The 17,339-nt window shown below is 36.7% G+C and overlaps 1 protein-coding gene across 1 annotated transcript in view; it reads right to left on the reverse strand.

Moving 5' to 3' along the window:
* tmem110l (transmembrane protein 110, like) overlaps positions 1-17,067 on the reverse strand; it is a 24,324-nt gene extending 7,257 nt beyond the window's left edge. Inside the window, exons 1-5 of the mRNA XM_085251229.1 lie at positions 16,602-17,067; positions 2,489-2,537; positions 2,197-2,292; positions 1,988-2,109; positions 354-466 (exon numbers count right to left, since the gene is read on the reverse strand). Coding sequence (XP_085107355.1) covers positions 354-466; positions 1,988-2,109; positions 2,197-2,292; positions 2,489-2,537; positions 16,602-16,791 — 570 coding nt within the window. The 5' untranslated portion in view covers positions 16,792-17,067. The remainder of the gene's footprint in view (positions 1-353; positions 467-1,987; positions 2,110-2,196; positions 2,293-2,488; positions 2,538-16,601) is intronic.
* Between the last annotated feature and the right edge of the window lie 272 nt (positions 17,068-17,339).

A 17,339-nucleotide genomic window follows, 5' to 3' on the forward strand; every position in this document is an offset into this window, starting at 1 on the left:
AGGAAACAGTGAAGGAAAAAAAATCACAAGGATTTCATAAGTTTCAAAAACTTCTTTTGGCAAATAAATACTTTTATATTCTCTCCCATATTTGCCTCAAAGACAAACCAAACAATGCCAGATGTACATGAAAACAAGATCGAAAGGGTGTTCAGATTCAAACTAAATTGTGATTCTTCTAGGATGAGATCACAGCTTGGTCAATTGTATTGGATTAAGTACAGTCTAAGACTGGCTAAACCTCGCTGAAGTCTTGGCTGTGCCATGATGTAAAAAGTGGAAATCGTTTCCTCTGCCTAAATGTTTTATAATATCAAAGGATTAGCGCACAATGAGCTGTAAAATCTTCTTACTTTGGACCATCCGGGGACAAGCAGCACAAGGCTGATGACACCTTTCTCTAGCACCATAATGAGCATGTAGACGCCACACTGGCCCAGCCATGCTGCTGCCTGGGGGGGGTCACCTGGAGGAACAAGGAGGGGGAAAAAATTAATGAGACTTCATTTGCACTTCATCTGTTAACGTCACAGGCTTAAAGTTCCACGTTTTTATTCCTGAACCCTAATAAATGTCCATCCTGAGTTCCGACATCCGACTTTCGTGGTATCTGGAAGGCAGCATGTGTGCCTGAGATGACCACTTTATGACATCATCCAGAGCCAAAAGTGGGGGAAAAAAACTGTAAGAAACAGGGTGTTTAGAAAAGTCTGAAACCTAAGCTCTTTGCTCACCACTGATTACTTCACTGCTAAAATCTGGCTATGTTCCATATGAGCATCCACCACTGTAACTGTTAGAGTGAACTGTTAAATGTTGTCATTTCTATGCTTGCCAACTCTGATGAAAGAAATTCCACTGTCCTTCCCCCCCAGATTCTCAAGGTTCTAGGTGGGGGCTGTAATGTTTTATTGCAGATACATCCTATCTGGAAGATCTGCTTCTTTTGATGCAAGCTTCCTGCGTTTACGACCCTTTGGTCAGCAGGAGGTCTGACACACACACACACACACACACACACACACACACACTCTTACAGAAGTTCACACATATACATACAAGGCCTTGTCTTAGAACCATGTGGGCGTGGCTTTGTTCTGATGTTTTTTTTGTGTGAACTGTCTCTCAATAAAAAGGCAGCAAGGGAGGTTGTCGTGGAGGTCATTTTCGTGGTGGACACAGACGAGGCCTCCCTTGCGCAAATAATCGATCGATCGACTGCCTTGTTTTCTTCATGATGAATAAGTCTCTAGAATTAGCGGGGCTTGTGGAAACACAGACCCAACAGTAACAGCACATATGTGACGGAAAATAAGGAAACACATTACGGGTGGATTTTAACATGAAACTATAGTCAAGCTTCATTTGACTACCATTGCTTTGAACCAGTTACTATACAGAATTATGGATTTGATTATAATATTGAAGGTGATGAATTTCTTCCCCTGGTCTCAACCTTTTAATAAAATCTCTGTTACACAGGTGCCTCACCACAGCAAACACAAACGAGAACAGGTCTGTCATTAAGGCAGGAAGGAAGAAGGAAGACTACAAGCCAGACGCGGGGGGGGCAAACAAACACACCGATCTGGAAATGTCAGCGCTCATGTCAAACAAAACAGGGAATTAACTACAATTGTGCCCTTGACCAAAGCACAACTGTAGCCCAGAAGTAAGATGGATTTAATCGGGCAAGTTTAAGTAAAATTTTCCATCACACAAGGACGGACGTAAAGGAAAAAAACAACAGGAGGTAGAGTGAGGGGGCTGCAGTAACTGTATTAAGCCAATAGGAATGTTTTCAGCTGCAGCTGGAGATGCTGGCTATGCTCCTGGTGTACCTCTGGTGGGTCTACAGCGCCCTCTGCTGGCAGATATTAGCACTGCACCTTCTTCATTAATGCGCCTCAGTGTTCATTTTGTGTGTAAATAGATGAGAAGAAAATGAAAAACCATAAAGAGAAGAAAATTATTCGGTTTCACTCACCATATTCTCCAAATATGAGCAGAGTCCACTGCTTGTACTCCACCAACTTGGACACCAACTTGACAGCCAGCCAGATGACCAACATTCCCAGAGTGGCATCCAGCAGGAAGTTCATCAGATAACTTTGGTGAAAAATTAAATTACATTATTGAAGCGACATCCCTGTAGGGCACATCCTAGAATGACTGATGTGCTTCTAAAGAACTTACAGAGAGCAGGGGTCCTCTTTGGTGAGAGTGGACAGGAAGACATTGGCAAAGTGGATGAAGAGAGCACCTATGGCTTGTTTGGATGTATCAAAAAACCTGGAAAAGGCACGATGGACTCGGTTTTTATTTTCTGGTTCTGACTGACTTGAAAAGTGAGATTTTTTTTTTTTTTTAAATGTTATGATTTTTTGTATAATTCCAGAGGAATTATTTTGTAGCTGGAATAGAAAACGTTAGGATATAGGACAGGGCAGGGTAGATATGTCTAAAGAGAAAATGAAAAATGCCTGACCAGATCCGCCATGGTCGTCTGATCCCTACTGGCTCCCGGAACCTCTTCACTGCAAACAAAGAAAATCAACTGATTGATTGTCCTGCAAAACAACAACATAAAGCACAGTTTCTTACCACTGTTTTCACCAATCTGTGAGCAGCCAGAGGGGAGAAAGGTTGAGGATAAAATACAGATGAATCATCTTAATCTCACGCAGCCCAGTGGGCTCAGTAAACAGGCACCGACTGTTCCTATAAATCCACCAGGGTCGAAAATGGGAGAGAGCATGTGGAAACAGAATCAAGGTCTCCTTCAAATGGAAATCGCATACTTCACACAGGGTAATGTGTGAAGTATTATATATAAACTGTATGCAGACCAACTGGGCCTTTCTCAAAGGTCCATCACATTGAGAAAAAAATATTGGTACATAAGGCACAATGATTGATATTGTCTAGATTCCTCAATCAGCAGCTTAACTCGAAACTGAACATCTCAGTTTTCTGACAAGAAGAAACCTTTGGAAAAGGCCCATCAATATCTCAGCAATACAGGAAGTGTTACAGAGTAATCCGATGGCTATGGCTATGTGCTGGCGATGTGACAAGAGTAAAGGCATATTTACATCATTTATTTATATTTGCTATAGGAATGCCAAATGACATGGAATTTATGGATGTTGTGAAAGTTTGATTTGAGATGGAATGACCCCAGCTTTGTCACTAATCTATACTTGTTGACTTAAAACTTAAAAGGATCCTGGACAGAAAATAAATATTAATAAGCATGAAAGTAGGGTGTCGATTTACTTTCATGACAGCAACGGAACAACAAGGCGGGGCAGACTGACGTACTCAATCTCCAGCCTTTATCTGAGTTCCATGAGTGCAGGCAGAACAGTGAGTCAGTGGAAGGAAACTCCCAAAAATAGCTTTGAGGAAGACAGATGAGCGGAGGGATGTACGGTGCAGGTCCGCCTGCAACTCTGGCCATAACCTAAGATCTAATGATGCTAATAATGCTTCACTGCACACAAATAATTTGTAAATATTAACACATACATGTGGCCCGAATGACCAAGAATGACACTCAGAGAACCAAAGGGGGGAGAATAAGAGCGAGAGGAGGGATATTGATTCTTTTGCTAATAAGTAACTAAGTGGAGGTTAGAGCTCATTGATCGCTCCCACTTAAGGCCTGACCTGATTCTGCTGAACTTCACTGCTCAGGTTTCAGCATGCTAATTAGCTGATGAAATCACCATGACTGCACTGACCTTTTAAAGTACTGATTATTAGATTATATGCCAGCAATCTAGAGAAATAAGTTTATATTGCGCTGGATCAGCATCCATGTACTCTGTTTTTTGTGTGGCATTTAGGAATACTTACAAAAAACAAAGAAAAAAAAAAAAAAAGGAAACTGTCCTAATGTTTTCCCTGAACACATATGTGCAGACAGTTGTGTAACAATATCCCTGGCAGCTGACTGAAGTCACTATAATCCAAGGAAACAGCTGAGAACAAATTAAAACCGAAAATTAAATATGATCCAGAAAGTCATACAGGTAATCAAACATTAACACAAACTATATACGGTTTCTGAGAGGCATCGAGTTTAGCTTTTATTACAGCTACTTGTAACAATCGCACCTTTGAGCTGCCAAAAAAATAATAATTAAAAATAAAAAACAGAGCCAAGGGTGCCAAAAGTGGTTAGATGCTTGGCATTCCCCAAGTCAGCTGCCCCAGAATCACAAGTTTCTTAGTAAGTCAACAGCCATTGTTAGGGTTGAGCAAGTAAACACTCCAGTTTACAAGGAGCATCTTGTTGACCTGTTAAAACAGCATTGTTTTTAATCATCACCCTAACCCTAAGTTTTTATCCGGGGATAAAAAGTGCCCAACTTTTTATCCCCAGAGGAAGCTGAAAGACTCGACTGTGCTTACAACTGGACAAGTGCTGGACAACTGAACACACAAGAAAACTGAAGGGAACAAAACAGCTTAATTAGCTTCATATAGCACACTGAGCGTACTATACTGAGGCCAAACATTTGCTTTGTTCGTTTTAGAGGCGATTTTAAAATTTTGGCACGGTCTGAAAACCTTGCTTATAAGCTCAGAGTCGTGCAGACAACTTCTTTAATTTAATGCGGCAACAATCCTTAATTATTGATTGATTGATTGATTGATTGATCGACCGATCATACTTTATTCATCCTGAGGGAAATTGGGTTAAGGCTGCCAGCCGTGCCAGCGCCGTCTTACCCTTCCGACCATACATACATTACACAAACATCACATGGGGAAGACATGTCAGAGGGGTATAACATGGAAAAAGCACAACATGAGGAAAGATAAGGAGAAAAAAAATAACTCCCCCCAGACTGAGCTCCAACAGGGAGATCAGTTTGAGAGATAAAAAAAAACACCTCTGCACATAGCACATGAAAAAACTCTTAATGCACCAAAGAAACACATGACAAGCAACAGGGGTGGGTAAAGGGTGAGAGACAGCCAATGTAGACAGTGCATCCGGGCCTGCAGCATAAGCGCTGGTCTCCTTGATCCACCGTCAGCATCGGAGGGGAATAAGCGTCGAAGGCGTTTGGAGGGGGAGGGGGGATGAGTGTACATCTGCATGTGTATATATATTTCTGTGTGCGTGTATGTGTCCAGAGTTCAGCTGAGACAGTGTCCTTCGCCCTGCCAGGCTAAGTAAACAGTCTTCCAGCCAACCCAGGTGGCCTTGCATAGAATGAGAAGAACAGTCTAAACACAGTCGTTATCAGGGTGTTGTTGTTCGGCTCCAGCCTTGAGACCGTGGCTGGCGCCGAAGGGGTATCCGCATGAAGTGATGGTGGCTTTTACTTTAGTGCGAACAACTCATATGAATTTCAAAGCTGTTCTAACAGTCCAACACTGGTCTCTCAATCTCCCGTTGGAGAGCCGTGAGCTTCTCCATGATGTTATCAAACTTACGCTCCGTGATGTTGTCATTCTTGTGCTCAAAGAGCCGATTCTGAGAACTCACGACCGCAGTGAGCTTCTCCAAGATGTGATCCAATTATGTAGAAAAACAAGGAGATACATGGTTGAAACTGCACTTCTTTTTCTTATATTAAGGGAATAGAGGGATTAGATGTGTAGTTAAACATCTTTACAGTGACAGAAAGGAGAGTTTCACTGGCCCAGCCCACTTAAGATCAAAGTGGGTTTTATGAGTTTGACATCCCTGCTTTAAATAGTCCAATTCCTACTCTTAATTATCATTATATTGTTTTATTGATTTGACTATTACTTCATTTTATGTAAGTTACTTTCAGTTAATTGGTTTTATTTACAATTTTTTCCATTTTTGCTGCTCTAGTTTTGGTTTAAATTATGGTTTTATTCACTTTTATTGATTTTATGGATGCAACATGTAGGTTTTGTCATCTATCTCTCTCTATCCCAGCTGTCACAGGACAAGAAGCCACAGATGGAGAGGTCACAGATATGCTGCAGGGCTAACACAGAGAGGCAGACAATTTAGAATCACCATTTAACCTAATCCGAATCTATTCTTGTTACCAGTCGTCTTTGGACAGGGGGAGGAAACTACATTATGTGGAAGGCATGTGAAGAACATTTAAACTCCAGCCAGCTGGGACATCCTTGTTGTGAGGCCAGCTTGCCAGCCACTGCACCACCAACTTTTTTTTTTTAATTAAAGTTAAAAATAATAAAAAAAACACTGCAGAATACACGGAAATCCTGCATACATCTTAAATTCCACTGGATGCACAAAGATTTTAAGTAACTATTCTGATGGAAGTCAATTTTGATTTCTAAGAGAAACAAAATGAGGTCCTGGATCTAAAATCTGCTATTATGTGACACTGGCTCTGCTTAAAAGCACCTCAGTTATGCTGCTTTGGCAAAGGGCACGTATATAAGTGCGGTATAACAAGCCCTACATATTTAATTAAGTGCCTATACCGTGAACAACTCATTTGATTAATTACAGTTTGAAAATAAACTGGTGTCAAGCCAGCCTCCAATTCGAGACTTGCAGTCAAGCCAGCCTCCAGTTGATTTTACGTTCCCTGTGTTTTCAAAGTATTACGGGAATGGATGTGGAAACCGGATTTCAAAATAAAAGCCAACTTCGAGTGAATTAACAGATATGTTAAGAACATAATAACATAATAATTTAGGCTTTTTTTTTTTTTTTAGAAACTCTAATGTTACATCTACATGACACAGCCTTGTACCCTAATTGTGCCCTGTCAAGGCCATCTTATTTTGGATTTCAAAGTAAAAGCCCTGTGAATCTTCATTTTTGAACTACTCTTTCAATGAATTCATAATGCTCTTAAAAGCAAAAGTCGTATTTCCAAATACTATTTGAACTTTGTATCAACACTTTCCAACCGCAGTCTTTTTCACAGTAATACCATATCAAATAAATTCTTTCTGATTTTGCTTTTCATAGTAATGGCCCTTTGAAATTGCCGATATTTGACTTAATCTTCTAACGATTCAAAATGCTCTAAAATGGAAAATTCCTGTTTCCACAGGGTAATTCCACCTTAGATCAACAGTATACAACCCCACAGTGATACCATATCAATATCAAGTCATTCTGATTTTGCTTTCAAAAATAAAAGCCCTTTCAAATTGTCCATAATTGACCTAACTTTCAGTGATTTCAAAATGCTCTAAAATGGAAAATTCCTGTTTCCACAGGGTAATTCCACTTTAGATCAACAGTATACAACCCCACAGTGACACCATATCAATATCAAGTCATTCTGATTTTGCTTTCAAAAATAAAAGCCTTTTCAAATTGTCCATAATTGACCTAACTTTCAGTGATTTCAAAATGCTCTTAAATAGAATTTTGCTGTTTCCACAGGGTAATTCCACTTTAGATCAACAGTATACAACCTCACAGTGATACCATATCAATATCAAGTCATTCTGATTTTGTTTTCAAAAATAAAAGCCCTTTCAAATTGTCCACAATTGACCTAACTTTCAGTGATTTCAAAATGCTCTAAAATGGAAAATTCCTGTTTCCACAGGATAATTCCACTCTGTATTTACAGTATACAGCCCCACAGTGATACCATATCAATATCAAGTCATTCTGATTTTGCTTTCAAAAATAAAAGCCCTTTCAAATTGTCCATAATTGACCTAACTTTCAGTGATTTCAAAATGCTCTAAAATGAAAAATTCTTGTTTCCACAGGGTAATTCCACCTTAGATCAACAGTATACAACCCCACAGTGACACCATATCAATATCAAGTCATTCTAATTATGCCTTCCAAAATAAAAGCCTTTTCAAATTGTCCATAATTGACCTAACTTTCAGTGATTTCAAAATGCTGTAAAATGGAAAATTCCTGTTTCCACAGGGTAATTCCACTCCAGATCAACAGTATACAACCCCACGGTGATACCATATCAATATCAAGTCATTCTGATTTTGCTTTCAAAAATAAAAGCCCTTTCAAATTGTCCACAATTGACCTAACTTTCAGTGATTTCAAAATGCTCTAAAATGGAAAATTCCTGTTTCCACAGGATAATTCCACTTTAGATCAACAGTATACAACCCCACAGTGATACCATATCAATATCAAGTCATTCTGATTTTGCTTTCAAAAATAAAAGCCTTTTCAAATTGTCCATAATTGACCTAACTTTCAGTGATTTCAAAATGCTCTTAAATAGAATTTTGCTGTTTCCACAGGGTAATTCCACTTTAGATCAACAGTATACAACCTCACAGTGATACCATATCAATATCAAGTCATTCTGATTTTGTTTTCAAAAATAAAAGCCCTTTCAAATTGTCCACAATTGACCTAACTTTCAGTGATTTCAAAATGCTCTAAAATGGAAAATTCCTGTTTCCACAGGATAATTCCACTCTGTATTTACAGTATACAGCCCCACAGTGATACCATATCAATATCAAGTCATTCTGATTTTGTTTTCAAAAATAAAAGCCTTTTCAAATTGTCCATAATTGACCTAACTTTCAGTGATTTCAAAATGCTCTAAAATGAAAAATTCTTGTTTCCACAGGGTAATTCCACCTTAGATCAACAGTATACAACCTCACAGTGATACCATATCAATATCAAGTCATTCTGATTTTGCTTTCAAAAATAAAAGCCCTTTCAAATTGTCCACAATTGACCTAACTTTCAGTGATTTCAAAATGCTCTAAAATGAAAAATTCTTGTTTCCACAGGGTAATTCCACTTTAGATCAATAGTATACAACCTCACAGTGATACCATATCAATATCAAGTCATTCTGATTTTGCCTTCCAAAATAAATGCCCTTTCAAATTGAACATATACGGCCTACTTTTTTGACGATTTCAAAATGTTCTTAAACAGAATTTTGCTGTTTCCACAGGATAATTTCACTTTAGTTCAACAGTATACAACCTCACGATGTTACCATATAAATTTCAAGTCATTCTGATTTTGCTTTCAAAAATAAAAGCATTTTCAAAATGCCCATATCTGACTTGATCCTGGAACAATTTCAAAATGCTCTAAAATGGAAAATTCCTGTTTCCACAGGGTAATTCCACCTTAGATCAACAGTATACAGCCCCACAGTGATACCATATCAATATCAAGTCATTCTGATTATGCCTTCCAAAATAAATGCCCTTTCAAATTGAGCATATATACGACCTACTTTTTTAACGATTTCAAAATGTTCTTAAAAAGAATTTTGCTGTTTCCACAGGATAATTTCACTTTAGGTCAACAGTATACAACCTCACGATGTTACCATATCAATATCAAGTCATTCTGATTATGCCTTCCAAAATAAAAGACTTTTCAAATTGCCAAGATACGACCTACTCTTTTAAAGATTTCAAAATGCTCTAAAAGTGAAAATTGCTGTTTCCACAGGATAATTTCACTTTAGGTCAACAGTATACAACCTGACGATGTTACCACATCAATATCAAGTCATTCTGATTTTGCTTTCAAAAATAAAAGCATTTTCAAAATGCCCATATCTGACTTGATCCTGGAACAATTTCAAAATGCTCTAAAATGGAAAATTCCTGTTTCCACAGGGTAATTCCACTTTAGATCAACAGTATCCAACCCGACAGTAAAACCATGTAAATTTCATGTTGGTCTGATTTCGCCTTTCAAATTAATGGCCCGTCGAATTTGTCCATATGTGATATACTCTTTCAATTATTTCAGAATGTTTTAAAAATGAAAATTGCTGTTTCAACACATATTGGGTTTTCATTTTGAAAAACAAAATCAGACTCAATTGATTATGACAGAATTGAATCATAAAGATGATGTAAAAGGAAGCTGAAATTGCCACTAGGTTGTAATTGATAGTACGTTTATATTTTAAGTCTGTGGAAAGATGTCATTCTAAATAAAGAAATTACAAAACAGCTTGCAAACCAACCATGACATCTTTCCACAGACTTAAAATATAAACGTACTATCAATTACAACCTAGTGGCAATTTCAGCTTCCTTTTACATCATCTTTATGATTCAATTCTGTCATAATCAATTGAGTCTGATTTTGCTTTTCAAAATGAAAACCCAATATGTGTTGAAACAGCAATTTTCATTTTTAAAACATTCTGAAATAATTGAAAGAGTATATCACATATGGACAAATTCGACGGGCCATTAATTTGAAAGGCGAAATCAGACCAACATGAAATTTACATGGTTTTACTGTCGGGTTGGATACTGTTGATCTAAAGTGGAATTACCCTGTGGAAACAGCATCTTTCAATTTAAGAGCATTTTGAAATCGTTAAACGAGTAGGTCGTCTATGGGCAATTTGAAAATACTTTTATTTTGGAAGGCAAAATCAGAGTGACTTGATATTAACATCGTATCTCTGTGGGGTTGTATACTGTTGATTTAAAGTGAAATTATTCTGTGGAAACAGAAAATTTCCTTTTTAGAGCATTCCGAAATCACTGAAAGTTAGGTAAATTATGGGCATTTTCAACAGGCCATTATTTTGGAAGGCATAATCAGAATTACTTGAAATTGATATGGTAACATCGTGAGGTTGTATACTGTTGACCTAAAGTGAAATTATCCTGTGGAAACAGCAAAATTCTTTTTAAGAACATTTTGAAATCGTTAAAAAAGTAGGTCGTATATATGCTCAATTTGAAAGGGCATTTATTTTGGAAGGCATAATCAGAATGACTTGATATTGATATGGTATCACTGTGGGGCTGTATACTGTTGATCTAAGGTGGAATTACCCTGTGGAAACAGGAATTTTCCATTTTAGAGCATTTTGAAATTGTTCCAGGATCAAGTCAGTTATGGGCATTTTGAAAATGCTTTTATTTTTGAAAGCAAAATCAGAATGACTTGATATTGATGTGGTAACATCGTCAGGTTGTATACTGTTGACCTAAAGTGAAATTATCCTGTGGAAACAGCAAAATTCTTTTTAAGAACATTTTGAAATCGTTAAAAAAGTAGGTTGTGATATATGCTCAATTTGAAAGGGCATTTATTTTGGAAGGCATAATCAGAATGACTTGATATTGATATGGTGTCACTGTGGGGTTGTATACTGTTGATCTAAAGTGGAATTACCCTGTGGAAACAAGAATTTTTCATTTTAGAGCATTTTGAAATCACTGAAAGGTAGGTCAATTATGGACAATTTGAAAAGGCTTTTATTTTTGAAAGCAAAATCAGAATGACTTGATATTGATATGGTATCACTGTGAGGTTGTATACTGTTGATCTAAAGTGGAATTATCCTGTGGAAACAGCATCTTTCAATTTAAGAGCATTTTGAAATCGTTAAACGAGTAGGTCGTCTAAGGGCAATTTGAAAATACTTTTATTTTGGAAGGCAAAATCAGAGTGACTTGATCTTAACATCGTATCTCTGTGGGGTTGTATACTGTTGATTTAAAGTGAAATTATTCTGTGGAAACAGAAAATTTCCTTTTTAGAGCATTCCGAAATCACTGAAAGTTAGGTAAGTTATTGGCATTTTCAACAGGCCATTATTTTGGAAGGCAAAATCAGAATGACTTGAAATTGAAGTAGTACCATGGTGTGGATGTACACTTTTGACCTAACATGGATTCATCCTGTGGAAAGAGCAAGTTTCATTTTTAGAGCGTTCTGAATTCTTTAAAAGAGTAGGTCGTATATCGGCAATTTGAAAAGTCTTTTATTTTGGAAGGCAACATCAGACTGATTTGATATTGATATGGTATCACTGTGGGGTTGGATACTATTGATCTAAAGTGGAATTATGCTGTGGAAACAGCAATTTTCCATCTTAGAGCATTTTGAATTCGCTCCAAGAGTAAGTCATATATGGGCAAATTGAAAAAGCTTTTATTTTGAAAAGCAAAATCAGACTGACTTGAAATTGACATGGTAACATCGTGAGGTTGTATACTGTTGATTTAAAGTGAAATTATTCTGTGGAAACAGAAAATTTCCTTTTTAGAGCATTCCGAAATCACTGAAAGTTAGGTAAATTATGGGCATTTTCAACAGGCCATTATTTTGGAAGGCATAATCAGAATTACTTGAAATTGATATGGTAACATCGTGAGGTTGTATACTGTTGACCTAAAGTGAAATTATCCTGTGGAAACAGGAATTTTCCATTTTAGAGCATTTTGAAATCACTGAAAGTTAGGTCAATTGTGGACAATTTGAAAGGGCTTTTATTTTTGAAAACAAAATCAGAATGACTTGATATTGATATGGTATCACTGTGGGGCTGTATACTGTTGATCTAAGGTGGAATTACCCTGTGGAAACAGGAATTTTCCATTTTAGAGCATTTTGAAATTGTTCCAGGATCAAGTCAGATATGGGCATTTTGAAAAGTCTTTTACTTTTGAAAGCAAAATCAGAATGACTTGATATTGATGTGGTAACATCGTCAGGTTGTATACTGTTGACCTAAAGTGAAATTATCCTGTGGAAACAGCAAAATTCTGTTTAAGAACATTTTGAAATCGTCAAAAAAGTAGGCCGTATATGTTCAATTTGAAAGGGCATTTATTTTGGAAGGCAAAATCAGAATGACTTGATATTGATATGGTATCACTGTGGGGCTGTATACTATTGATCTAAAGTGGAATTACCCTGTGGAAACAAGAATTTTTCATTTTAGAGCATTTTGAAATCACAGAAAGTTAGGTCAATTGTGGACAATTTGAAAGGGCTTTTATTTTTGAAAGCAAAATCAGAATGACTTGATATTGATATGGTATCACTGTGGGGCTGTATACTGTTGATCTAAGGTGGAATTACCCTGTGGAAACAAGAATTTTTCATTTTAGAGCATTTTGAAATCACTGAAAGTTAGGTCAATTATGGACAATTTGAAAAGGCTTTTATTTTTGAAAGCAAAATCAGAATGACTTGATATTGATATGGTATCACCATGGGGTTGTATACTGTTGATCTAAAGTGGAATTACCCTGTGGAAACAGGAATTTTCCATTTTAGAGCATTTTGAAATCACTGAAAGGTAGGTCAACTATGGACAATTTGAAAAGTCTTTTATTTTGGAAGGCATAATCAGAATGACTTGATATTGATATGGTGTCACTGTGGGGTTGTATACTGTTGATCTAAGGTGGAATTACCCTGTGGAAACAAGAATTTTTCATTTTAGAGCATTTTGAAATCACTGAAAGGTAGGTCAATTATGGACAATTTGAAAAGGCTTTTATTTTTGAAAGCAAAATCAGAATGACTTGATATTGATATGATAACATCGTGAGGTTGTATACTGTTGATCTAAAGTGGAATTACCCTGTGGAAACAGGAATTTTCCATTTTAGAGCATTTTGAAATCACTGAAAGGTAGGTAAATTATGGACAATTTGAAAAGGCTTTAATTTTTGAAAGCAAAATCAGAATGACTTGATATTGATATGGTATCACTGTGAGGTTGTATACTGTTGATCTAAAGTGGAATTACCCTGTGGAAACAAGAATTTTTCATTTTAGAGCATTTTGAATCGTTAGAAGATTAAGTCAAATATCGGCAATTTCAAAGGGCCATTACTATGAAAAGCAAAATCAGAATGACTTGATATTGATATGGTATTACTGTGAGGTTGTATACTGTTGATCTAAAGTGGAATTATCCTGTGGAAACAGCAAAATTCTATTTTAGAGCATTTTGAAATCACTGAAAGTTAGGTCAATTGTGGACAATTTGAAAGGGCTTTTATTTTTGAAAGCAAAATCAGAATGACTTGATATTGATATGGTATCACTGTGAGGTTGTATACTATTGATCTAAAGTGGAATTACCCTGTGGAAACAAGAATTTTTCATTTTAGAGCATTTTGAAATCACTGAAAGTTAGGTCAATTATGGACAATTTGAAAAGTCTTTTATTTTGGAAGGCATAATCAGAATGACTTGATATTGATATGGTGTCACTGTGGGGTTGTATACTGTTGATCTAAGGTGGAATTACCCTGTGGAAACAAGAATTTTTCATTTTAGAGCATTTTGAAATAACTGAAAGTTAGGTCAATTATGGACAATTTGAAAAGGCTTTTATTTTTGAAAGCAAAATCAGAATGACTTGATATTGATATGGTATCACTGTGGGGCTGTATACTGTAAATACAGAGTGGAATTATCCTGTGGAAACAGGAATTTTCCATTTTAGAGCATTTTGAAATCACTGAAAGTTAGGTCAATTGTGGACAATTTGAAAGGGCTTTTATTTTTGAAAACAAAATCAGAATGACTTGATATTGATATGGTATCACTGCGGGGTTGTATACTGTTGATCTAAGGTGGAATTACCCTGTGGAAACAAGAATTTTTCATTTTAGAGCATTTTGAATCGTTAGAAGATTAAGTCAAATATCGGCAATTTCAAAGGGCCATTACTATGAAAAGCAAAATCAGAATGACTTGATATTGATATGGTAACATCGTGAGGTTGTATACTGTTGATCTAAAGTGGAATTACCCTGTGGAAACAGGAATTTTCCATTTTAGAGCATTTTGAAATCACTGAAAGGTAGGTCAACTATGGACAATTTGAAAAGTCTTTTATTTTGGAAGGCATAATCAGAATGACTTGATATTGATATGGTGTCACTGTGGGGTTGTATACTGTTGATCTAAGGTGGAATTACCCTGTGGAAACAGGAATTTTTCATTTTAGAGCATTTTGAAATCACTGAAAGTTAGGTCAATTATGGACAATTTGAAAGGGCTTTTATTTTTGAAAGCAAAATCAGAATGTCTTGATATTGATATGGTAACATCGTGAGGTTGTATACTGTTGATCTAAAGTGGAATTACCCTGTGGAAACAGGAATTTTCCATTTTAGAGCATTTTGAAATCACTGAAAGGTAGGTCAATTATGGACAATTTGAAAAGGCTTTTATTTTTGAAAGCAAAATCAGAATGACTTGATATTGATATGGTATCACTGCGGGGTTGTATACTGTTGATCTAAAGTGGAATTACCCTGTGGAAACAAGAATTTTTCATTTTAGAGCATTTTGAATCGTTAGAAGATTAAGTCAAATATCGGCAATTTCAAAGGGCCATTACTATGAAAAGCAAAATCAGAATGACTTGATATTGATATGGTATCACTGTGAGGTTGTATACTGTTGATCTAAAGTGGAATTACCCTGTGGAAACAGGAATTTTCCATTTTAGAGCATTTTGAAATCACTGAAAGGTAGGTCAACTATGGACAATTTGAAAAGTCTTTTATTTTGGAAGGCATAATCAGAATGACTTGATATTGATATGGTGTCACTGTGGGGTTGTATACTGTTGATCTAAGGTGGAATTACCCTGTGGAAACAGGAATTTTTCATTTTAGAGCATTTTGAAATCACTGAAAGTTAGGTCAATTATGGACAATTTGAAAGGGCTTTTATTTTTGAAAACAAAATCAGAATGTCTTGATATTGATATGGTAACATCGTGAGGTTGTATACTGTTGATCTAAAGTGGAATTACCCTGTGGAAACAGGAATTTTCCATTTTAGAGCATTTTGAAATCACTGAAAGGTAGGTCAATTATGGACAATTTGAAAAGGCTTTTATTTTTGAAAGCAAAATCAGAATGACTTGATATTGATATGGTATCACTGCGGGGTTGTATACTGTTGATCTAAAGTGGAATTACCCTGTGGAAACAGGAATTTTTCATTTTAGAGCATTTTGAATCGTTAGGAGATTAAGTCAAATATCGGCAATTTCAAAGGGCCATTACTATGAAAAGCAAAATCAGAAAGAATTTATTTGATATGGTATTACTGTGAAAAAGACTGCGGTTGGAAAGTGTTGATACAAAGTTCAAATAGTATTTGGAAATACGACTTTTGCTTTTAAGAGCATTATGAATTCATTGAAAGAGTAGTTCAAAAATGAAGATTCACAGGGCTTTTACTTTGAAATCCAAAATAAGATGGCCTTGACAGGGCACAATTAGGGTACAAGGCTGTGTCATGTAGATGTAACATTAGAGTTTCTAAAAAAAAAAAAAAGCCTAAATTATATGTTATTATGTTCTTAACATATCTGTTAATTCACTCGAAGTTGGCTTTTATTTTGAAATCCGGTTTCCACATCCATTCCCGTAATACTTTGAATACACAGGGAACGTAAAATCAACTGGAGGCTGGCTTGACTGCAAGTCTCGAATTGGAGGCTGGCTTGACACAAGTGAAAATAAGGGTTCGCCCAACTCTCCCTTGGTTAAAGAGCTAAAATTCCGTTCAAACCTGCTATGTTTACAACATCTGATATACGCCGAAAGGAAAGGCAAAACGCTATTAGTCAGGTACTGTTTTTAGAAGCTTGCTGTCCGCTTTAGATTCTTGCCGAAACCCGTGGGAAAAACAAATTAGCATATTTATCAATACAGTTTGGTGCGGAGCTACTGGGGCTGGAAAACAAACGTCAACAAACAAAACGCCACGTGGACTGGTGCAGCTTTCTAAAAAAAAACACTTCGTGCATTTTGCTTTTCCTCAATTCTCCAACTGAATTAGCACAAAAAGAAAACAAGTTATCAGGGATGTGTCTCCCGATGGTAAAGGAATCGATACTCACACATTAGAGTGCTGAAAGCCACGATAGCCAGCAGTCCCTGGATCAGGACGCCGAACCTGTCCGTCAGAGCTCCGTTGTCGCAGCCGTGGGGATTCGCCTTACTAATGTCGGACATGTTTGTCACTTCAAAGGGGGCATTATCCAAGAATCTTTTCACTAGCATGACTCCGCTATACCCGTACATGTCCATGGTGACACCGAAAAAAAAACTAAACGGCACAGCCGTAGGAGACAAAAGGAGCGCTTCCTCGGTGGGAAAAATAAGTCTTTAACCCTTTTTTCTCTTACTCGGTAAGAACAAACGACCGGATTTTTAACTTCCGGCGAACAACTCTCGGTGGAGTTTCCCTTCACTGTCTCCAGCAGCTGATGCTGCCTGTCATGATGCTAACACAAACATATGGAAATCGATTATCTGAGTCGCGTACATGTTTTGACAACGAAAACACGCACTGTGAAGCGGACAAACGCAGGGAGCCCCGCTTCCGGTAGTTCCATTACAAAATAATAGCCTTCCGCTGTTCTTCAGAACAACTTTAGAACAGGATAGATCGATAGAGGGGCTGAATAAATCTAAGGGAGAATGAGCTCTGCTGCCTCTGTGATAATTACTCAAAAATAATTTAAACAGAAAAAAGAACTCAATGAGTAAAAACAAACAATAAATTAGCTCTAAAAATTAAACTAACTCAATAAATTCCTTAAATCAAATAAAGGTAGACTAAAATGGTTTAATAA

Source organism: Mchenga conophoros, linkage group LG17 (genome assembly GCF_057382185.1).
Source record: "Mchenga conophoros isolate Kocher_MC1m ecotype Shallow Benthic linkage group LG17, M_conophoros_male_GT1.1, whole genome shotgun sequence".
Taxonomy (NCBI): domain Eukaryota; kingdom Metazoa; phylum Chordata; class Actinopteri; order Cichliformes; family Cichlidae; genus Mchenga; species Mchenga conophoros.